General features: G+C 41.1%; 1 protein-coding gene across 1 annotated transcript in view; it reads left to right on the top strand.

Moving 5' to 3' along the window:
- PAK1 (p21 (RAC1) activated kinase 1) overlaps positions 1-24,301 on the top strand; it is a gene marked incomplete at its 3' end in the record, with an annotated part of 203,087 nt that overhangs the window by 74,103 nt on the left and 104,683 nt on the right. Inside the window, exon 2 of the mRNA XM_082844295.1 lies at positions 12,700-12,907. Coding sequence (XP_082700421.1) covers positions 12,718-12,907 — 190 coding nt within the window. The 5' untranslated portion in view covers positions 12,700-12,717. The remainder of the gene's footprint in view (positions 1-12,699; positions 12,908-24,301) is intronic.

Genomic DNA, 24,301 nt, shown 5'->3' on the forward strand with positions numbered 1-24,301 from the left:
GGCAAACTGGGGAGGCAGACCTCGGAGGCAAACTGGGGAGGCAGACCTCGGAGGCAAACTGGGGAGGCAGACCTCGGAGGCAAACTGGGGAGGCAGACCTCGGAGGCAAACTGGGGAGGCAGACCTCGGAGGCAAACTGGGGAGGCAGACCTCGGAGGCAAACTGGGGAGGCAGACCTCGGAGGCAAACTGGGGAGGCAGACCTCGGAGGCAAACTGGGGAGACAGACCTCGGAGGCAAACTGGGGAGGCAGACCTCGGAGGCAAACTGGGGAGGCAGACCTCGGAGGCAAACTGGGGAGGCAGACCTCGGAGGCAAACTGGGGAGACAGACCTCGGAGGCAGGGAAGGGTCACCTCCTTCATTGTAACTGGGTGGTACAGTGCAGGGAAGCATACAGATTTAGGAGTGGGAAGATAGAGTTCTTCTGCAAAGATTTCTGTTTTCTCATTGAAATTTGGCTCATTGGCTAAGGGAAGGGGTGAATGAGAAGCCCAGTTGATGCTCATTTGAGGCAAGGTAATCATAAGTAGGGAGAGCCTCATAATTTTCAAGCTAAAACAGTCAACCAGGTAATGTTCTCTAGGATACTCAGCTCTTTCAGTATAGAGACAGTTTGGAGAGAGTTGAGCTCAACCATCCCAAAGCTGGGATTTTGTCAATTGAATTTTGGAAAGGGAGAGAAGGCAAGGGGGTTGATTGTTCTTGTTTTTGTTTTTTATCAGATTTACCTTGCCTCAAATGAGCATCAACTGGGCCTCTCATTCACCCCCTCCCTTAGTCAATGAGCCAATAGTTTATTGTTCGTACTGTTATGAGCATGGGTGTACAGATAGCTCTTACAGACCCTGCTTTCAATATTTTGGGATATATACCCCAGAAGTAGAACTGCTGGATCATATGGTAATTCTGTAATATTTTTAATTTTTTGAGGAACTGTTTGCTCTTCTGTTTTCCGTAGTGGCTGTACCATCTTATATTTCTACCAGTAATTCATAAGGGTTCCAGTTTCTCCACATCCTCACCAACACTTGTTGTTTTCTGGGGTTTTTTGATAGTAACCATCCTAAGGGTATAAGGTGGTGTCTCGTAGTTTTGGCTTGCATTTCCCTAAATATTAGTGATGTTGAGAATCTTTTTTTGTGCTTGTTGGCCATTCATGTATCTTCTTTGGAGAAATGTCTATCCAAATCCTTAGCCCATATTTGAATTGGGTTGTTTGTTCTTTTTGTTGTTGAATTTTAGAGGGTTCATTTTTTTTTTTTTTTTTTTTTTTTTGCGGTATGCAGGCCTCTCACTGTTGTGGCCTCTCCTGTTGCGGAGCACAGGCTCCAGACGTGCAGGCTCAGCGGCCAAAGCTCACGGGCCCAGCCGCTCCGCGGCATGTGGGATCTTCCTGGACCGGGGCACGAACCCGTGTCCCCTGCATTGGCAGGCAGACTCTCAACCACTGCGCCACCAGGGAAGCCCAGGTTGATGGTTTTTGATGTTTAAGTGATTTTGTTGGACTATGTTTAGGGAAAAAAGAAAGTGATTGTAGTGGGGACTAACTGATAGTGGATTGGAGCTCAAAAGAAAGTCTGGGAATTGTAGTGGAAGTTCTTGAACAAGTGAGCTACATGGATAGGAAGTTGTGTTTGGAGTATATATGATTCTCTCTAGATATTGGAGTCAATGAACATTTTGAGGATAAGGTCCAGGGTGTGATCATGGGAGTATTGGTTAACTTGGACTATAGGTCAGCAAATGAAATAGCCAGAGTATTGGAAGGGTCATCATTGTGGCTGTTGAATCACCTAGAATGTTAACTGGAAGGGTACAGAAGAACACTGATCTAGGGACCTTTGAATAGAGTGTCCAGGAAGTAGGTATTAGGCAGCAAGGGAGTGTGATAGCAGCCAGTGGAGGCTACTCAAAGGAACAGAAGTTTTACAAGAGGAAGAAAAAGGAGTGGTTTGGAAATGGCACTGAAAATTAAGGACCACACTGATAGGTTGGATGTAAGAGAGAAAACAGCCTTCAGTTGAGAGAGCTGCTAGAGGAGTCTCTTTCTCAGGAGCTAACCAAATTTCTTTTAAGGCAAAGAGGCAAGGGGAATGAGCCCATGACAAATGGGAAGTTCCAGAGGAAATAGTGGGAGGGATCCAGAGTCAGGAAAGGGTTGAGGAATTTGGTCAGATTAGAGGACATACAGGAAAGGTTGGGTTTGAGAGTTTGGGTGGTCAAGGCTGTCTGAAGTAAATGGACACTGGAAGCTTGATTAAATTAGTTGTGATTCTCTTTTAAAGGAGAGAGGGCAGTCTATTTTCATTCTTTTGTTCCTAATACTTCCAAGAGGATATGTTCCTTTGAGGCAGCGCGTGGCAGTGTGGGAAATCATAGGATATGTTCAGGCAGATTGACTGGAAGATCATCTATCTAGGAGATAGCAGAATAGATTCCAGTGTTTCTTGGGAGGTTAAACTAGATCACCTTATTGGTTCCTTCAGCTCTCAGATTGTATGAGCCTCAGGTTTTAGTGATTATTTTCTCATTTCAGGCCATCCGTGGGGAGGGCTGGAGGTTTGAAGCTTAAATTTGAATTTTTCCCATAACTATTGGGAATAGCTCAACGGGGGATACAGGTCAGGAATTTCCCAAGATGGTAGGAGGAGGATTATAAGACATTTGGTGCTGGTTTCTGTGAGTGACTCTAGTGACTATCTGCAGGGGTGATAGGGGTGAGGAAGATGTGTAGTATTATTGGTAGGGGGAGGAGAGGGTGAAGGTATAGGGTCAACATAAGTTAATTTAAGTCTCTGACTCCAAATCTCTCTGCCTTTTCCATTTCACTTTGCTGCCTCTCATACCTCTCCAATTGTAGGAAGTTTCCCAGGTATTCTGTTTCACTGAGTGATCTTAGCTAAGTTGCATACCCTTATGGGTTTCATGTTAGAACTATGAAATAAAGATTTGGAACTAGCTGATTTTTCAAGATCCTTCCAACTCCTGTGTTTTTCTACTCTAAACCAGGCTGCCTTTTAATCAGTGAACCGTTACTAATTACCTAGTTGTGCCAGGTCTGTGCTGGGTGGGACTCGGGGACATAGACATTAATCAGACTTAGTTTTGTCCCTTGACTTGTTCATGGTCTGGTGAGGTTGATATCATGAAATATGGAACCTGCTGCATAGAATTATGTATAAAATGCTATTAAATTTGGGGCAAGGTAGAAATAGGAGGGCTGTGTGAAGGTTTTGTAGAGGAAGTGAATCAAGCGGGGTCTTGAAGAATGAGTAGGAGTTTTCTTGGCAGACAAGTTGGGACATTTTAGGCAGAGAGAACAGTGTGGGCAAAGGCAGTAGCCTGAAAGCAGATTGGGTTGGAATGACAAGTTTAGAGATAGAAGAGATGAAACTGGATAGATGAGTGGGGGATGAGAACAGGTGTTTTTTGAACATCTATTTTGTGTCAGGCAGCATGCTAGGAGCTTTTATATATGCTTTTCAATTCTCATGATAGCTCTGTAAAATAGACAATCCTATTTGTATTTTAAAAAAGAGGAAACTGAGGGTCAAAAATTAAAGTAGCTTTCCTAACAGCTCAGAAAGAGCTTCCAGTTTTCCTCCCTGTTACCTCAGCAGTTGCTTTCTTGTTGCTAAACCACTGCGAGTGGCTGGAGGCTGCACAGCGGGAATGTCTTTGACTTGTCAGAAGGACATCCCTCAGCAAATTCAAGACTGTAGCATTCCAGGCTTCTGCCAAAGAAAACCTCCTGGCACAATTTAATTAAAGATCAGATTCTCATAACCAGGTGTCAAGGGCATGCAGTACTCCCCAGTCTTGGGTGGAGTGTTGAGCATGCCAGTCTTAGCAGCTCTGAGTTGTTGGAACTGAGAAATGTGATTAATACATGAGATAGGTTTTATTTCTTTTTTCCTTCCGCATCTTCATTTAAATAATGGCCTGAGGTAATATTAAAGGTTATTTAGTCCATTCCTTTGCCTCTAGAGTGAACAGTGAGGTATGGTATAGTGGAAAGAGAGGTGATTCTGCAGTCACACAGACTTCATTTCAGGTTCCTGCCTCTGCTCTCCACTAGCTGTGTGACCCTGGGTGGCTGGCAGCATCTCTGAGATTTTGCTTCTTCTGATTTGTTCACTCTTTTATCCCCAGCACCTAACACAATCTGGCAAACAGTAGGTGATGAATAAATATTTACATGAATGAATGAGAAAAATAACACCAACCAAATAGATTTCCAGGTTTTCTTGTACACTCCATTAATGTTAGTGGTTATTGAAATATCAGCCCCAGGTGATGGCTGAAACCCTGTTTGTAAAGACGGGTAGTCCAGAAGGTTCAATGGGGATACTCTTAAAAGAATTTTAGCAACTTTGTTAGTCAATTTAGAGAACTCTCCTAAATTCCAAGTCCCATTGTGTGAGCTCAAGGCACCACAGAGTCGTCAGTGCAGATGGATAGCAGCTGGTCCCCTCCTCCAGGGAACACTTCTTTTCTCATTGTCATCCCTCAGCCTTTTTTAATCAACAGCGTCATCTTTTATTTTTAACATGGGACATTCATTGTACAGATCTAGAACTGCTTAGAAAGGACCATTTTTCTGACTAGCGCTGTATGTATTGCAGAAAATGAAAGGTCCTCTGTGATTGCTGTGTCCTACTTTTTCACCTTCATGTTGCGTTCTACCACACTGTACTCTCACACATGTTATTCCTATGGTCTGGGATATATTTTCCGTCATCGTTCTCTGTCAAAATCATTCATTTTATTGTCTGTTTTCCTTGGTCAAGGTAATATACCAATGCCTGGGCCTATCCCAGACCAATTAAAATCAGAGTTAAAGCAGTGGTATTCCCCCCGCACCCCTGCCGCCCCGGCTTTTTAATTAGGAAAATCTGAAACATACAGCAAAGTTGAAAGAATTTTATAGTGAATACCTGTGTAATCACCATGTAGATTCTTCTACCACTAACATTTTCATGTTAACTTGCTTTATCACATCCATTATATATTATATATTGACATGTATATTATATCACATCCCTATGTTCATCCACTAATGTATCTTACTTTTTAAAAATGCATTTCAAAGTAAATTGCAGATATTAGTATACTTCCTCTCTTAAGTACTTCATCTGGTGTTTTAAAAAGCTCCTAGGGAATTCTAATAGTCCAGAGTCAAAGACCACTAGTCTGACCTATTTATTCTTTAAGCCCCTACTCTTTTTTTTTTTTTTTGGCTGCACTGCGCAGCATGTGGGATCTTAGTTTCCCGACCAGGGATGGAACCCATGCCCCCTGCAGTGGAAGTGTGGAGTCCTAACCACTGGATCACCAGGGCATTCTCCTAAGCCCCTACTCTTAACACCACTTCTTCTGTGAAGCCTCACTGATGACCTCAGTTTAATATAGTCTTTCCTTTCTGTTTCTTCTGACATTTTACTGCTTGTACTATTCTACAGTACTGTTCACAATTGGCCTGACATTGTGGTTTTCTAGGTCCTGTCTGTTTTGCTTACTAGACCGTGAGAACCTCTAGAGTCGGGAACATATTCATTTATTTATCTCTATATCCCTGGTTTCTGGCATAGCACCTTACAAGTAAGTACTCATTAAAAATTATTTGAATTGTACTTGAATGAAGAGCCTGCAACTGCAGTAAAAGGTGTACATAACTTTCACATGGCTGATTTGAGGACCAAGAAATTATTTATCTTCTCTGTTGCTTAGCTCATGGCAGACGTTTAGTAAATATCAATCTTAAGTCCAGCCCAAACATGTTTACATATTTCTATATTTGCCATTGGCTAGATTTGACGGATCTAAATGTAAATCAGAAGTAACATAGTTTAGGTCAGAATAGGTACAGTGGGGTGAGAATTACCTCAAGTATAGTTGGAAAATCCTTTGGCAGAGAGTCAGAAGACTTGAGTTCCAGTCCCCACCTTTAAATTTCTGTGTGATCTTTGGCAATTTCTTTCTGCTTTTTGGACCTCCGTACTCCTGTTACGTGAGGGGGTCAGATTAGATGACCTCTAAGGTTGCTTCTGGCTTTGATGTTATGTGTATCTTAAAATCTTTGATTATCTTGGCTGTGATTTATACTTGTGGCTGTGGAATCCAGATGTGGTAAAGTAGAAAGAAGTAATTGTTGGTGAACATACTCCTCTGAATCCCTGACTGGTTTTGTTCAGTATGTAAAGTACCTTGTACATACTGGCTACTTGAAAAGTGTTTTCTTTCCCTTTTTTCTACTCTAGCACTGTATCTTTATGCTTTTTATAGAAAAAGAAACATAAATCACTTCCCCTCCTTGGTTGCCTCTTGACTAGTGTCTGTCTAGAGACTGACTGCTCAGGAGGAAACAACAGTTTGCAGCTCATAGGTGAAGAGAGTTCTATTAGGACTATAGCTAGTAAATAACAGAACCAGGACTTAAACTTGTCTGATTTTTTTTTTTTTTTTTTTTTTTGCGGTACGCGGGCCTCTCACTGTTGCGGCCTCTCCCACTGCAGAGCACAGGCTCCGGACGCGCAGGCTCAGCGGCCATGGCTCACGGGCCCAGCCGCTCCGCGGCATGTGGGATCCTCCCGGACCGGGGCACGAACCCGTGTCCCATGCATCGGCAGGCAGACTCTCAACCACTGCGCCACCAGGGAAGCCCAAACTTGTCTGATTTTAACTCCAGTCATCTTTTTACTATATCGCCCTGCCAGTGGCCCTTTTGAAACCTCACAGTGATCCTACATTTATTATAGAGTCATTCAGTTGATTAATAATTAGTACTTCAGTATAATTAGTTGCTTATAAATTAGTACTTCAGTATAATTAGTTGCTTATAAATGAGCCTCTGGGGCATTGGTAACACATGGTCAATCTGTCTTTCTCTCTGTTATATCAGTTTGTCATCTAGAATAGATAAAGGTTAGTAAAGATTTTAAGATACACATAACATCAAAGCCAGAAGCAACCTTAGAGGTCATCTAATCTGACCCCCTCACGTAACAGGAATACGGAGGTCCAAAAAGCAGAAAGAAATTGCCAAAGATCACACAGAAATTTAAAGGTGGGGACTGGAACTCAAGTCTTCTGACTCTCTGCCAAAGGATTTTCCAACTATACTTGAGGTAATTCTCACCCCGCTGTACCTATTCTGACCTAAACTATGTTACTTCTGATTTACATTTAGATCCGTCAAATCTAGCCAATGGCAAATATAGAAATATATAAACATGTTTGGGCTGGACTTAAGATTGAGGAACTTTCATTCTAAATGTTGGCCTCGGGCTTAGCTTTATTCTGCAGCTTGTCAGAAGGCGTTGGCTTGTCATCCTTCCAAATCTTTGACCAGCAGAGATTGCTAGAAGATTTAATATATATTTGGTCATGTTATTCAAGAGCTGAGTGTATTTCTTGCAAATCAAAACTACAATGAGGTAACATCACACAGGTCAGAATGGCCATCATCAAAAAACCTACAAACAATAAATGCCAGAGAGGGTGTGGAGAAAAGGGAACCTTCCTACACTGTTGGTGGGAATGTAAATTGGTACAGCCACTATGGAAAACAGTATGGAGGTTCCTTAAAAAACTAAAAATAGAACTACCATACGACCCAGCAATCCTACTCCTGGGCATCCGGAGAATACTGTAATTCAAAAAAAGATACATGCACCCCAATGTTCGTTGCAGCACTATTTACAATAACCTGGACATGGATGCAACCTAAATGTCCATCAACAGAGGAATGGATAAAGAAGATGTGGTACATACATACAATGGAATATTACTCAGCCGTAAAAAAGAACAAAATAATGCCATCTGCAGCAACATGGATGGACTTAGAGATTGTCATACTGAGTGAAGTAAGTCAGACACAGAAAGACAAATATCGCTTATATGTGGAATCTAAAAAAAAAAGGGTACAAATGAATCTTATTTACAAAACAGAAGTTGAGTCACAGATGTAGACAACAAACTTATGGTTACCAGGGGATAAGGGTGGGGACAGATAAACTGGGAGATTGGGACTAACACATACACACTACTGTATGTAAAGTAGATAACTAATAAGAACCTGCTATATAGCACGGGGAACTCTACTCAATACTCTGTAATGGCCTATATGGGAAAATAATCTTAAAAAAACAGTGGATATATGTATATGTATAACTGATTCACTTTGCTATATACCTGAAACTAACACAACATTGTAAATCAACTATACTCCAATAAAAATTTAAAAAAAAAGAATTCTTTTTCCTATCAGGATTGAAATTTTGGACTTGTTTTCCTATAAACAAAGTTTAGAATAGTGTATGTTTTAAAATGTGCTAATTATTGTGCTAGGTATAGATGGACAAAATGACCTCTGAGTGGATCTATGAAGTGTAAAGAGAGTAAAGACTTGTGCAGAAGCCATAGGAAAGGACTGGATGGAGGGCTGCAGAGAAACTGGAAAGTAGTGTAAAAATATTAAGTCCAAGTAAGTTCAAAGGAAAGGTTCAAGAAGGCACAAACTTGTGTTCTGTGAGTATAGTTGAAAGTACTGGCAATGTTTAGCACTGAGAAAATAGATTTTGGGCGGTGGAGGGAGTCTTGAGAGATGATTTCAGGTACGTAAAGTTCTGAAGAGGCAATAGACTTTCACTGAGTAGCCCTCATATAGGATTTAGAAATAATAGATGGAAGTAGTGTTTGTTCATTTGTTGTTCTTTTATTTATTCATTTGCTTGTTCATTTGTTCAACAAATCTTTACTGATTACCTGTTCTGTGCCAGGCCTGGTGTTGGGGATTGCGATGACTGAACTTTGTTCTTGAGGAGTTCATAGTCTTAAGTCTGGCAGGGAAGGGAAGTGCAGGGAGAGGCAAATGTGTAAACAAATAATTGCAATTCAGTGTGAGAAGATAAAACAATATAAGTGAGGGCTTCCCTGGTAGCGCAGTGGTTGAGAGTCCGCCTGCCAATGCAGGGGACACGGGTTCGTGCCCCGGTCCGGGAAGATCCCACATGCCGCGGAGCAGCTGGGCCCGTGAGCCATGGCCGCTGAGCCTGCGCATCCGGAGCCTGTGCTTCGCAACAGGAGAGGCCACAACAGTGAGAGGCCCACGTACTGCAAAAAAAAAAAAGCAGTATAAGTGAGAACTCTCTAAATGAGGTCACCAAAGATAGAATAGGCTGACTTGTGAGACTGTAGATTTCCTATCACTGGAGGTTTTCAAGCACAGGCTAGATGACCTGGGCTGGAATGTGGTACAGAGTATTCAAACATTGTATTCCAACAACAGATTTTAGGTTTTAATAATTTAGAATTTTTTTTTGAAATTGGTGATCTACCACCTAGAGTTCTCCAAACACAGTGGAAGAACTGAGAAATGAAGAAAAGCCTTATCAGAAAGGTTGATGAAGCCTTTATTTTTTTTTTTTTTGCAGTGTGCGGGCCTCTCACTGCTGTGGCCTCTCCCATTGTGGAGCACAGGCTCCGGACGCGCAGGCCCAGCGGCCATGGCTCATGGGCCCAGCCGCTCCGCGGCATGTGGGATCCTCCCAGACCGGGGCACAAACCCGTGTCCCCTGCATTGGCAGGCGGACTCTCAACCACTGCGCCACCAGGGAAGCCCTGATGAAGCCTTTCTTGGTGCAATTCTGGGCTGTCATCCTGAAAAGGAGTAATATTCAATGAAGCTTTTGGCTGAAGGACCTAAGAGGCAAGGAAGGGCCTGCTTAGGGTATCAGGTGGCTGCAGGGAGTGTAATTTTGGAACTGGCAGTCTGGAGTGGGAAGGTACTCTTGAGAGCTGGGCCAGTAGAAATTCTCTTTGGGGGAGCTGAGGGAGTTGAGTTGGGGCTGGGAGGGAAAGCAAAGACAAATCTGCAAAATGAAACTTGAAGAAATGGATAAAAAGCACACCACCCAAGAGTTAATCTAGATTAACAAGATTGTCCTTGCTTACTTGATTTCTTTTGTTCAGAAAGAGAAGTGAGGAGCAGTGGGTTTGTCAGAGGTAGGTCAGGATGAATTATATAAACAGATGAAGTTTAAATTTGATCTTAAAAGATGAGTAAGATTTTCATCAGTCAGAGGAGGGAGAAATCACTGACAAGAAGCATTGGGGATGGGGGGTGTAGGGCAAGAGGAGGGTAAGAGACTACTTGGCAAATTCAGGAGAACAGAGATTTCTGAAGTGTGGTTTGAATGCAAGCTGTGTCCGGGTACAATGGCTTAGTTTGTGAGGCAGTTCAATATCAAAGATTGCAAAGGACCTTAAAATTTCTTCTGTACTGAATTCCTTAAAGGCAAGGTATATAACTATGTCAAACTTTTGATTAATAGAAATATTTATTGAATCCACTGTTGAGTTAGATACTATACTAGGCTCTTTTGGATTACAAAGGTGACAAAATCGTGCCTGACCTTTGGGTTACATTCTTCTGGCGAAGATAATTAAAACATAGTAAAAATAAATGTGATAACCTGGAAATATACCCATTGCCTTTGGAGTGTGGAGGAGGGGACCTTAACTTCTTGAAGGTGAGAAAATTTCAAAAGGGCTTCATAGAAGAAATAGCAGTTGAGGGGCTTCCCTGGTGGCACAGTGGTTGAGAGTCCGCCTGCCGATGCAGGGGATGCTGGTTCGTGCCCTGGTCCAGGAGGATCCCACATGCCGCGGAGCGGCTGGGCCCATGAGCCATGGCCGCTGGGCCTGCGCGTCTGGAGCCTGTGCTCCGCAACGGGAGAGGCCACAACAGTGAGAGGCCCGCGTACGGCAAAAAAAAAAAAAAAAAAGAAAAAGCAGTTGAAGGATGAGTGAATTTGAGGATAGGGAAATTGGCATTCTAAGCAGAGGGAACAGCATGTGTACAGGAATGAAAGTGTGAAAGCTACAGTATACTTGAAGAAGTTGGGTGTGGCTAGAGTATAAGGAGAATTAGAGGGAGTGGGAGTGGTGGGAAATGAAGCTGATGGTGGAATGGGTTAAACAATGGGAGGGCCTTTAAAAGCAAGCTAAGGAACTTTAGCTTTTATTCTGGGATGTCACTGAAGGGTTTTAAGTAGAGGTATGAGTGTTTTAAGATCACTGATGGCGTGTGGAGAAAGGATTGAGGGAAAAAATGGATGCAAAGGATCATTTAGCTCTGCATTTATTAGAAAATATTAAGACTCCTATAGATTTTGTCCATAGCATTTAAGTAGTTAACTTCTAAAGCAGTGGTATTCAATTCTGGCAGGCACTGGGATCACTAAGTTTTAAAATTATAAATTTTGGGCTTAACCCAGCCGTACTAAATCAGAATTTATGAGGGTCATACAAGGACATCTATATTTCTGAAAAGTTTTGGTGATTATTACACTGTTTTTTTTTTTTTTTTTTTGATGATTAGAAACTTCAGTCTAAAAAGCACTGTTGTATTTGACTCTAAGGAGCTTACATTCTAAATAGTCATGGTTAAAGATATAATTTCCAGGGGCTTCCCTGGTGGTGCAGTGGTTGAGAGTCCGCCTGCCGATGCAGGGGACACGGGTTCGTGCCCCGGTCCGGGAATATCCCACATGCTGCGGAGCAGCTAGGCCCGTGAGCCATGGCCACTGAGCCTGCGCGTCCGGAGCCTGTGCTCCGCAACGGGAGAGGCCACAACAGTGAGAGGCCCGCGTACCGAGAAAAAAAAAAAAAAGAAAGATATAATTTCCAGTGTAGCATGAAGAATAATGAGAAACTTTATTAACTCTGGATATATTCATATTTATCTATTGTCAAGCACACTTATTTAAGGTAATAACATCTATCTTCACTAAAACTACTGGTTCCATCTGATAGGGATTTTTTTTCCTTTTCTTTTAGATTTTATTCCTTCTGTTTCCCAGAAGCACTGGAAATTGCCTGTAAATTCAGCACCATATAGGACAAGATGGTTAATGCATTGATCATCATATATTTAGAACAAGGTCAAATTTTAGAGGAAGGAGATACTGGAGAGATGATAAAGGCCAGGGATCAGCAAACTTTTCTTGTAAATGACCAGATAGTAAATATGGTAGGTTTGTGAACAACCTAAATATTTTAGGCCTGTTGCAACTACGTAGTATTGCCATTAGAATGTGAAAGAAGCCATAGACAATATGTAAGTGAATGGATGTGGCTGTGTTCCAGTAAAACTGTTTACAAAACCAGGAGCTTTACTGACCATTGGTATAGTGATACAATTCCTACCAGAGAAGGAATGATTTTCCTAAGGTAACAAAATCAGAGCTTGGCAGAGAACTCACTATGTGGAATAGTGTTGGCAGTTTTATTTAATCTTCATGTGAATGACTGAATGGAACCCAAGTGGTTAAGGAATTTCTCTAAAGCTTGTTAAGTAGCACAGGGATTCATTCTCAGTTTAACTGGGCCAAATTTCTGCCTTTTAAATCACATCATGGTGGCTTTTTGTGCTCTCCAATGCCTTAGATAGGAGAATGAAGAGAAAAGCAAGAACCTTGTGAATTTTCAGCAGTGCTTGGCACAGAGTAGGTATTACATCTTTGAGTATGGTGGACTGAATAAGATAGCAGTAGTCATGGTATGCAGTGGAAGGGCTTGAGGTGGGTCCTGGAGGAAGGGTTGTAAAATTTGGATTCCTTTAAAATTTTGAATACCTATTTCCTTTTGCTCAAAAAATAATAAAAGAGTTATGTTCTTCTTTCTGATTCCAGTAGCTGCTGCTGGTGCTGACAATGTCGAATAACGGCCTAGATATTCAAGACAAACCCCCAGCCCCTCCGATGAGAAATACCAGCACTATGATTGGAGCTGGCAGCAAAGATGCTGGAACCCTAAACCACGGTTCCAAACCTCTGCCTCCAAACCCAGAGGAGAAGAAAAAGAAGGACCGATTTTACCGAGCCATCTTACCTGGTGATAAAAGTACAGTATTTCATTTCTTTCTCATCATTTGTATACTTAAAAAAATTTTTTTTGGTAACCTGAATATAATATTTGTCCCTTCCTTGATTTAATTTTCCTTTAATTCCTCTTTTTCTCATTAAATATTTTCCTTATTCCTTATCTTCTTTTCCTGAAATGACTGTGAAGTCAAATGGAAAATAGACCCATTATTATACTCTATTAACTATATCTGACCAAAATTCTAGGAAAATAATTATGCTCTTGCCAGATTTTGGGCAATCTGAAGCCATATATTTACTTTTTTTTTTTTTTTCATTTTAACATCTTTATTGGAGTATAATTGCTTTACAATGGTATGTTAGTTTCAGCTTCACAACAAAATGAATCAGTTATATCTATACATATGTTCCCATATCTCTTCCCGCTTGCATCTCCCTCCCTCCCACCCTCCCTATCCCACCCCTCCAGGCGGTCACAAAGCACCGAGCTGATCTCCCTGTGCTATGCGGCTGCTTCCCACTAGCTATCTACCTACGTTTGGTAGTGTATATATGTCCATGCCTCTCTCTCGCTTTGTCACCGTTTACCCTTCCCCCTCCCCATAGCCTCAAGTCCATTCTCTAGTAAGTCTGTGTCTTTATTCCTGTTTCACCCCTAGGTTTTTCATGACATTTTTTTTTCTTAAATTCCATATATATGTGTTAGCATATGGTATTTGTCTCTCTCCTTCTGACTTACTTCACTCTGTATGACAGACTCTAGGTCTATCCACCTCATTACAAATAGCTCAATTTCGTTTCTTTTTATGGCTGAGTAATATTCCATTGTATATATGTGCCACATCTTCTTTATCCATTCATCCGATGATGGACACTTAGGTTGTTTCCATCTCTGGGCTATTGTAAATAGAGCTGCAATGAACATTTTGGTACATGACTCTTTTTGAATTATGGTTTTCTCAGGGTATATGCCCAGTAGTGGGATTGCTGGGTCATATGGTAGTTCTATTTGTAGTTTTTTTAAGGAACCTCCATACTGTTCTCCACAGTGGCTGTATCAATTTACATTCCCACTAGCAGTGCAAGAGTGTTCCCTTTTCTCCACACCCTCTCCAGCATTTATTGTTTCTAGATTTTTTGATGATGGCCATTCTGACTGGTGTGAGATGATATCTCATTGTAGTTTTGATTTGCATTTCTCTAATGATTAGTGATGTTGAGCATTCTTTCATGTGTTTGTTGGCACTCTGTATATCTTCTTTGGAGAAATGTCTATTTAGGTCTTCTGCCCATTTTTGGATTGGGTTGTTTGTTTTTTTGTTATTAAGGTGCATGAGCTGCTTATAAATTTTGGAGATTAATCCTTTGTCAGTTGCTTCATTTGCAAATATTTTCTCCCATTCTGAGGGTTGTCTTTTGGTCTTCTTTATGGTTTCCTTTGCTGCACAAAAGCTTTTAAGTTTCATTAGGTCCCATTTGTTTACTTTTGTTTTTATTTCCATTTCTCTAGGAGGTGGGTCAAAAAGGACCTTGCTGTGATTTATGTCATAGAGTGTTCTGCCTATGTTTTCCTCTAAGAGTTTGATAGTTTCTGGCCTTACATTTAGGTCTTTAATCCATTTTGAGCTTCTTTTTGTGTATGGTGTTAGGGAGTGATCTAATCTCATACTTTTACATGTAGCTGTCCAGTTTTCCCAGCACCACTTATTGAATAGGCTGTCCTTTCTCCACTGTACATTCCTGCCTCCTTTGTCAAAGATAAGGTGACCATATCTGCGTGGGTTTATCTCTGGGCTTTCTATCCTGTTCCATTTATCTATATTTCTGTTTTTGTGCCAGTACCATACTGTCTTGATTACTGTAGCTTTGTAGTATAGTCTGAAGTCAGGAAGCCTGATTCCTCCAGCTCCATTTTTCGTTCTCAAGATTGCTTTGGCTCTTCGGGGTCTTTTGTGTTTCCATACAAATTGTGAAATTTTTTGTTCTAGTTCTGTGAAAAATGCCAGTGGTACTTTGATAGGGATTGCATTGAATCTGTAGATTGCTTTGGGTAGTAGAGTCATTTTCACAATGTTGATTCTTCCAATCCAAGAACATGGTATATCTCTCCATCTATTTGTATCATCTTTAATTTCTTTCATCAGTGTCTTATAATTTTCTGCATACAGGTCTTTTGTCTCCTTAGGTAGGTTTATTCCTAGATATTTTATTCTTTTTGTTGCAATGGTTAATGGGAGTGTTTTCTTGATTTCACTTTCAGATTTTTCATCATTAGTGTATAGGAATGCCAGAGATTTCTGTGCATTAATTTTGTATCCTGCTACTTTACCAAATTCATTGATTAGCTCTAGTAGTTTTCTGGTAGCATCTTTAGGATTCTCTATGTATAGTATCATGTCATCTGCAAAGAGTGACAGCTTTACTTCTTCTTTTCCGATTTGGATTCCTTTTATTTCCTTTTGCTCTCTGATTGCTGTGGCTAAAACTTCCAAAACTATGTTGAATAAGAGTGGTGAGAGTGGGCAACCTTGTCTTGTTCCTGATCTTAGTGGAAATGCTTTCAGTTTTTCACCATTGAGGATGATGTTGGCTGTGGGTTTGTCATATATGGCCTTTATTATGTTGAGGAAAGTTCCCTCTATGCCTACTTTCTGCAGGGTTTTTATCATAAATGGGTGTTGAATTTTGTCAAAAGCTTTCTCTGCATCTATTGAGATGATCATATGGTTTTTCTCCTTCAATTTGTTAATATCGTGTATCACGTTGATTGATTTGTGTATATTGAAGAATCCTTGCATTCTGGAATAAACCCCACTTAATCATGGTGTATGATCCGTTTAATGTGGTGTTGGATTCTGTTTGCTAGTATTTTGTTGAGGATTTTTGCATCTATGTTCATCAGTGATATTGGCCTGTAGTTTTCTTTCTTTGTGACATCCTTGTCTGGTTTTGGTATCAGGGTGATGGTGGCCTTGTAGAATGAGTTGGGAAGTGTTCCTCCCTCTGCTATATTTTGGAAGAGTTTGAGAAGGATAGGTGATAGCTCTTATCTAAATGTTTGATAGAATTCGCCTGTGAAGCCATCTGGTCCTGGGCTTTTGCTTGTTGGAAGATTTTTAATCACAGTTTCAATTTCAGTGCTTGTGATTGGTCTGTTCATATTTTCTATTTCTTCCTGATTCAGTCTTGGCAGGTTGTGCCTTTCTAAGAAATTGTCCATTTCTTCCAGGTTGTCCATTTTATTAGCATAGAGTTGCTTGTAGTACTCTCTCATGATCTTTTGTATTTCTGCAGTGTCAGTTGTTACTTCTCCTTTTTCATTTCTAATTCTATTGATTTGAGTCTTCTCCCTTTTTTTCTTGATGAGTCTGGCTAATGGTTTATCAATTTTGTTTATCCTTTCAAAGAACCAGCTTTTAGTTTTATTGATCTTTGCTATCGTTTCCTTCATTTCTTTTTCATTTATTTCTGATCTGATTTTTATGATTTCTTTCCTTCTGCTAACTTTGGGGTTTTTTGTTCTTCTTTCTCTAATTGCTTTAGGTGCAAGGTTAGGTTGTTTATTCGAGATGTTTCCTGTTTCTTAAGGTAGGATTGTATTGCTATAAACTTCCCTCTTAGAAGTGCTTTTGCTGCATCCCATAGATTTTGAGTCGTCGTGTCTCCATTGTCATTTGTTTCTAGGTATTTTTTGATTTCCTCTTTGATTTCTTCAGTGATCACTTCGTTATTAAGTAGTGTATTGTTTAGCCTCCATGTGTTTGTATTTTTTACAGATCTTTTCCTGTAATTGATATCTAGTCTCATAGCGTTGTGATTGGAAAAGATACTTGATACAATTTCAATTTTCTTAAATTTACCAAGGCTTGATTTGTGACCCAAGATATGATCTATCCTGGAGAATGTTCCATGAGCACTTGAGAAAAATGTGTATTCTGTTGTTTTTGGATGGAATGTCCTATAAATATCAATTAAGTCTATCTCGTTTAATGTATCATTTAAAGCTTGTGTTTCCTTATTTATTTTCATTTTGGATGATCTGTCCATTGGTGAAAGTGGGGTGTTAAAGTCCCCTACTATGAATGTGTTAATGTCAGTTTCCCCTTTTATGGCTGTCAGTATTTGCCTTATGTATTGAGGTGCTCCTATGTTGGGTGCATAAATATTTACAATTGTTATATCTTCTTCTTGGATCGATCCCTTGATCATTATGTAGTGTCCTTCTTTGTCTCTTCTAATAGTCTTTGTTTTAAAGTCTGTTTTGTCTGATATGAGAATTGCTACTCCAGCTTCCTTTTGGTTTCCATTTGCATGAAATACCTTTTTCCATCCTCTTATTTTCAGTCTGTATGTGTCTCTAGGTCTGAAGTGGGTCTCTTGTAGACAGCAAATATATGGGTCTTGTTTTTGTATCCATTCAGCCAATCTGTGTCTTTTGGTGGGAGCATTTAGTCCATTTACATTTAAGGTAATTATCGATATGTGTGTTCCCATTCCCATTTTATTAATTGTTTTGGGTTCGTTATTGTAGGTCTTTTCCTTCTTTTGTGTTTCTTGCCTAGAGAAGTTCCTTTAGCAGTTGTTGTAGAGCTGGTTTGGTGGTGCTGAACTCTCTCAGCTTTTGCTTGTCTGTAAAGGTTTTAATTTCTCCATCAAATCTGAATGAGATCCTTGCTGGGTAGAGTAATCTTGGTTGCAGGTTTTTCTCCTTCAACACTTTCAATATGTCCTGCCACTCCCTTCTGGCTTGCAGAGTTTCTGCTGAAAGATCAGCTGTTAACCTTATGGGGAGTCCCTTGTGTGTTATTTGTTGTTTTTCCCTTGCTGCTTTTAATATGTTTTCTTTGTGTTTAATTTTTGACAGTTTGATTAATATGTGTCTTGGCGTATTTCTCCTTGGATTTATCCTGTATGGGACTCTCTGTGCTTCCTGGACTTGATTAACTATTTCCTTTCCCATATTAGGGAAGTTTTCAACTATAATCTCTTCTAATATTTTTCAGTCCCTTTCTTTTTCTCTTCTTCTTCTGGAACCCCTATAATTCGAATGTTGGTGTGTTTAATGTTGTCCCAGAGGTCTCTGAGACTGTCCTCAGTTCTCTTCATTCTTTTTTCTTATTCTGCTCTGCAGTAGTTATTTCCACTATTTTATCTTCCAGGTCACTTATCCGTTCTTTTGCCTCAGTTATTCTGCTATTGATCCCATCTAGAGTATTTTTCATTTCATTTATTGTGTTGTTCATCATTGTTTGTTTCATCTTTAGTTCTTCTAGGTCCTTGTTAACTGATTCTTGCATTTTGTCTATTCTATTTCCAAGATTTTGGATCATCTTTACTATCATTATTCTGAATTCTTTTTCAGGTAGACTGCCTATTTCCTCTTCATTTGTTAGGTCTGGTGGGTTTTTATCTTGCTCCTTCATCTGCTGTGTGTTTCTGTGTCTTCTCATTTTGCTCATCTTACTGTGTTTGGGGTCTCTTTTTTGCAGGCTGCAGGTTCGTAGTTCCCGTTGTTTTTGGTGTCTGTCCCCAGTGGCTAAGGTTGGTTCAGTGGGTTGTGTAGGCTTCCTGGTGGAGGGTACTAGTGCCTGTGTCCTGGTGGATGAGGCTGGATCTTGTCTTTCTGGTGGGCAGGTCCACGTCTGGTGGTGTGTTTTGGGGTGTCTGTAGACTTATTATGATTTTGGGCAGCCTCTCTGCTAATGGGTGGGGTTGTGTTCCTGTCTTGCTAGTTGTTTGGCATAGGATGTCCAGCACTGTAGCTTGCTGGTCGTTGAGTGAAGCTGGGTGCTGGCGTTGAGATGGAGATCTCTGGGAGATTTTCGCTGTTTGATATTATGTGCAGCTGGGAGGCCTCTTGTGGACCAGTGTCCTGAAGTTGGCTCTCCCACCTCAGAGGCACAGCACTGACTCCTGGCTGCAGCATCAAGAGCCTTTCATCCACAGGGCTCCTTAATTTGGGATGATTCGTTGTCTACTCATGTATTCCACAGATGCAGGGTATATCAAGTTGCTTGTGGAGCTTTAATCCGCTGCTTCTGAGGCTGCTGGGAGAGATTTCCCTTTCTCTTCTTTGTTCTCACAGCTCCCAGGGGCTCAGCTTTGGATTTGGCCCCGCCTGTGCCTGTAGGTCGGCCTGAGGCACGCCGTGCATTCTCCCGGGGGAGTTGTCCCTGGATCCCGGGGCCCTGGCAGTGGCGAGCTGCACAGGCTCCCCGGAAGGGGGTGTTGATAGTGACCTGTGTTCGCACACAGGCTTCTTGGTGCCGGCAGCAGCGGCCTTAGCGTCTCACGTCTGTCTCTGCGCTCCGCACTTTTAGCCGCGGCTCGCGTCCGTCTCTGGAGCTCTCTTAAGCAGCGTTCTTAATCCCCTCTCCTCGTGCACTAACGCCCTGCAGGCTGTGTTCACGCGGCCAACCTCAGTCCTCTCCCGGCGCTCCAACAGAAGCCGGAGCCTCAGCTCCCAGCCCCGCCCGCCCTGGCGGGCGAGCAGACAAGCCTCTCGGCTGGTGAGTGCCGGTCGGCCCGATCCTCTGCGCTGGAATCTCTCCGCTTTGCCCTTCGCACCCCTGTTGCTGTGCTCTCCTCCGAGGCTCCCAAGCTCCCCCACTCCGCCGCCCGAAGTCTCCGCCCGCGAAGCGGCTTCCTAGTGTGTGGACACTTTTCCTCCTTCACAGCTCTCTCCCGCTGGTGCAGGACCCATCCCTATCCTTTTGTCTCTATTTTTTTCTTTTTACGTGGGGGGTTCCTTGCCTTTTGGGAGGTCTGAGGTCTTCTGCCAGCGTTCAGTAGGTGCTCCGTAGGAGTTGTTCCACGCGTAGATGTATTTCTGTTGTATCTGTGGGGAGGAAGGTGATCTCCGCGTCTTACTCTTCTGCCATCTTCCCGGAAGTCCTTTTTTAACCCATATATTTACTTACTTTTTAAGTTCTTAAACTGTTTATGACCTCACAAAATATAAGAAATATTGAAATGTCTTCATTTGGATATGGTTTTTCCCCCAAACTAGTTTCATTTGGAATGTCATCTTTCCAGATTCTTTTTTTTTTGAAAAATTTTATTTATTATTTTTGGCTTCATTAGGTCTTCATTGCTGTGCACGGGCTTTCTCTAGTTGTGTTGAGCGGGGGCTACTCTTTGTTGCGCTTCGCAGGCCTCTCATTGCAGTGGCTTCTCTTGTGGCGGAGCCCTGGCTCTAGGTGCTCAGGATTCAGTAGTGGTGGCATGCGGGCTCAGTAGTTGTCGCTCGCGGAGTTAGTTGCTCCGCGGCATGTGGGATCTTCCCGGACCAGGCATCAAACCTGTGTCCCCTGCATTGGCAGGCGGATTCTTAACCACTGCACCAGCAGTGCAGGGAAGTCTCTTGTATCCAGATTCTTTTTTTTTAATTAATTAATTAATTTTTGGCTACGTTGGGTCTTCGCTGCTGAACCCAGGCTTTCTTTAGTTGCGTTGAGCAGGGCCTACTCTTTGTTGTGGTGCACAGCCTTCTCATTGCAGTGGCTTCTCTTGTTGTGGAGCACGGGCTCTAGGTGCACGGGCTTCAGTAGTTGTGGCACGCAGGCTTCAGTAGTTGTTGCTTGCGATCTCTAGAGCGTAGGCTCGGTAGTTGTGGCACACAGGTTTAGTTGCTCTGCGGCATGTGGGATCTTCCCATACCAGGGCTCGAACCTGTGTCCCCTGCATTGGCAGGCGGATTCTTAACCACTCTGCCACCAGGGAAGTCCCAGTACCCTTTCTCTTACTCTTTCATTGAAGCTAGGAGGCATAGCTAGTAGGCTACATGGTAAAGTCAGAATTGGGATTCTGAAACAGTAGGCCAAATATGTCAAGTACAGTGGTGAATTGCAGAAAATATGTTGCAGAAAAATATACCTGCATAATTACAGATCAGGGGAGATGGTAGATAATAGTATCATTAACCAAATAGGGAACACAGGAAGAGGAACAAGTGAGGAAGGTTGATGGTTGGAGAGCAGGAAAGATGATGACTTAAACACATTGCATTTGAAGTGAAAAGATAATATTAGACACTTCGTATTTGAGACGTCTTGACATAGAGGTGTCTAATAGGCAGTGATCTTACATATAGGAAATGATTGTTGAAAAACTGAAATGAGAACTATTGAGGACTCTTATTGAGTACATTGGGCATGCATCTTTGTGTTTACCCTTTCCTCTACCCCACCTTCATTGTGAGCTCTTTTGGGGTCTAGATAGAAGAGGCACACATAAGTTGCTTAACTTTGTTTTCTGGCTAATTCATTTATGTAGTAGCTGCCAACTTCCTAGGCGAGGGGCTATGATCTAGGTGATGTTACTCTACCATAGAATCTTTTCCCACATATATAGCCACTTTGTTTAACCCTCAGTTTAGATGTGTGCTTATTTTTAATATTGTGCTTTATCAGCCATAATTCTTGATCTCTATAAATAAGTAGGCTTTCAGCCCAAGTTTCTACATGCAGTAAGGAGGACTTTTAAAAATAAAAAGCTGGAATTGTTCTTACTGACAAACCAGGAAGATCATGAGATTCCTGACCAATAGACATCATCAAAATTAAAACTTTTGTGCTTCAGAAAGAAAGAGAAAAGATAACCCACAGAATGGGAGAAAATTTTCCCAAATCATATGTCTGATAAGGATGTTATATCAAAAATATAAAGAGTTACTATATTACCAAAAATGAAAACATATGTCCACACAAAAACTTGTACATGAATGTTTATAGCAGCATTATTGATAATAGCTAAAAAGTGGGAACAACTCAAATGTTCATCAATTGATGAATGGATAAATAAAATGTGATATATCCATACAAAGAAATATTAGCTGGTAACAAAAAGAAATGAAGTCCTGATCTATACTACAAAAGGGGGAACCTTGAAAACGTTATTATTAGTGAAAGAAGCCAGTCACAAAGGATCACATACTGTATGATTCTGCTTATATGAATTATCCAGGCAAATTCATATTATCCAGGCAAATTCATAGACAAAAAGTGAAGAGTGGTTGCCTAGGGTTGTAGGGGGATGTGAATGGGATTTAGGGGACAGTGGCTAAGAGGTATGGGGTTTCTTTTTGGGGTAATGAAAATGTTCTAAAGTTGATTGTGGAGATGATTCCCCAGCTCCATGAATGTATTGAGTCACTGAATTTTAGACTCTATGGGTGAATTGTATAGTATGTGAATTATATCTCAATAATACTTTGTTAAAAAAAAAAAAACAGCTGATGGACGTGTTTAGACATCATTGGGAACCGAAGGGATGACCTTATGTATTGAATGGGGAGATGGGGATTGGGATATGGGTGTTGTAGTCTTGGTTCTCTCATAATTTGGCTGCCTGGTTTGGGTCAGTTACTTGTCTTTGGACTTCAGTGCCTTCATCTAAAATATTAGAGTCACACAGATATAGGGAACAAACTAGTGGTTACCAGTGGGGAGAGGGAAGGGGGAAAAGATAATATAGGGGTATGGGAAAAAGAGGGTTATTATGGGGTTATATGAAATCATGTGAGAATGGATGCATGTATATGTATGGCTGAGTTGCTTTGCTGTGCACCTGAAACTATCACAACCCTGTTAATTGGCTATACTCCAATATAAAATAAAAAGTTAAAAAAAAAAGAAATCATGTGCGAAACCTTTGAAAATTGTAAAGCACTCTAGAATTTGAAGAATCTTTCATTCAATAAAAAACAATTTTAAAAAATTAGTCAAACCAGTAGACATATACAGTCTCTTATAGTTTTGAAATGCTATAATTACATAAATGAGATATAAAGATGAGGTTGGATCAGGTTGTATAAGTATGTGAAACAAAACTAGGCCATTGTGAAGTACTTTGTTCAGCAATAAAGCTGTAGATGCAGAGGTTCTTCTGGAAATCCTCGCTGAGTAACCCTAGGCCAAATCTGGTCTGAAAATAAGTCTCATAGCTCAAGATCAAAGCTGTAGCTCTATAAGTTCAAAGCATAGATGTAGAAAGCATAGAGTTCTAAGAAGTTCTTGTGAAACGATGTAGTGGCCTCTCTTTCACCACCTAGTTTTGTATTTCCTATACATTCCCTGAGCACATAGGTTTCACTCCTTTGCTTTAAGACCTTAGATGGCTATAATTAATGCATACATCAAAATGAAATAAATGCATTTTTTCCTTTTGTTTGGAAACTTTATTCAGCTTGATTTTGTACTTTTTGATTTTATCATTCAACCAATAAGGATTTGTTGACCTGCCACTTCGTGCTTAACTTAGTCCTAGAAGGATGCACCGCAGTGTTGGCAGTCTTTGAAGTGGTATGCCCTTCATGAAGTATTTGAGAATTTATACCAGCTATACAGAGAAATGGGCTAGAACTGGACTTAGTCTGGATTGAGTCCTACCTCTAACATTTATTAACTCTGTGATTTTTTGCCCTTTTACCTATTTATTTTAATCCCTGTATCCTTAACTGTAAAGTGGGGAATGATTATAATTCCCATCCATCCCATATCATGAGTAGGCTTTTGTCATTTGACGTAGTGGATGTAAAAGCATGTTCTAAACTCTAAAACACTATACAAATACGAAGTTTTTTTATTTTTTTGTTTTAAGGGAAACCTCATTTCTTGTTTGATCTGATATCTGTAACAACTCATTTTCAGTTGGGGAGGCTGAGGCTTAGAGAAAAGTAAATTGATCAACGTCTTACAGTTGGAAAGTGGCAGGGATGAGTATGGAACTAAGTCTTCCAAAAGTATCTATTACATCACAACATACTATCTCTGTTAGTTGTTCCCAACCCAGATTACACATCCGACTCACTCATGGTGCTTTTCTGAAATACAGTTGCCCAGATCCTACCCAGACTTTTGGAGCCAGAATTTCCAGAGGGGTAGTTTTGGGGTGTAAAGGGATTTGGGGGATGAGAAAGAAGAGCTCTCTGTGGGCTGCGTTAGTGGTTGAGATTTGAGCTGGCAATGGGTAGAATGTCTATGGGCATTACCTAATGCTGACCTCCAGCGTGGCTTCAGTGTGTGCCTGGGGGGATGCGTAAATGGTTGCAAGGAGCTGTAATTGAGGGCCTGTGATAGGTGGCGCTGAGTTGCAGAATTCCATGTGGGAAAGCCTGGTTCCTGTGGTTAGGATCTGGAGCCTTTGGTTTATTCTAAGAAGTTCTGTAGCATTTAGTTTGGAATCTTTTCCTGGCTGCATTTTCACAACCGAAGTGGAATTCTCCAAGCTTGGGAAGAGTTTAGCAAAGTTAATTTTAAAACTGGACTACGTCAGTGTTTATCTCTCCAAGTTTGGAGTGTTTTACTGCCTTGAGCTTAGATTAGGTCATCTGAACCAATGAGAAGGGCTTCTTAAAAATATATCTTTAAAAAAAAAAATAAGGTCAACGATTTGTGCTGAGACTTGGGTGGCT

This window comes from Leucopleurus acutus, assembly GCF_964270905.1.
Source record: "Leucopleurus acutus genome assembly, chromosome: 8".
Classification (NCBI taxonomy): domain Eukaryota; kingdom Metazoa; phylum Chordata; class Mammalia; order Artiodactyla; family Delphinidae; genus Leucopleurus; species Leucopleurus acutus.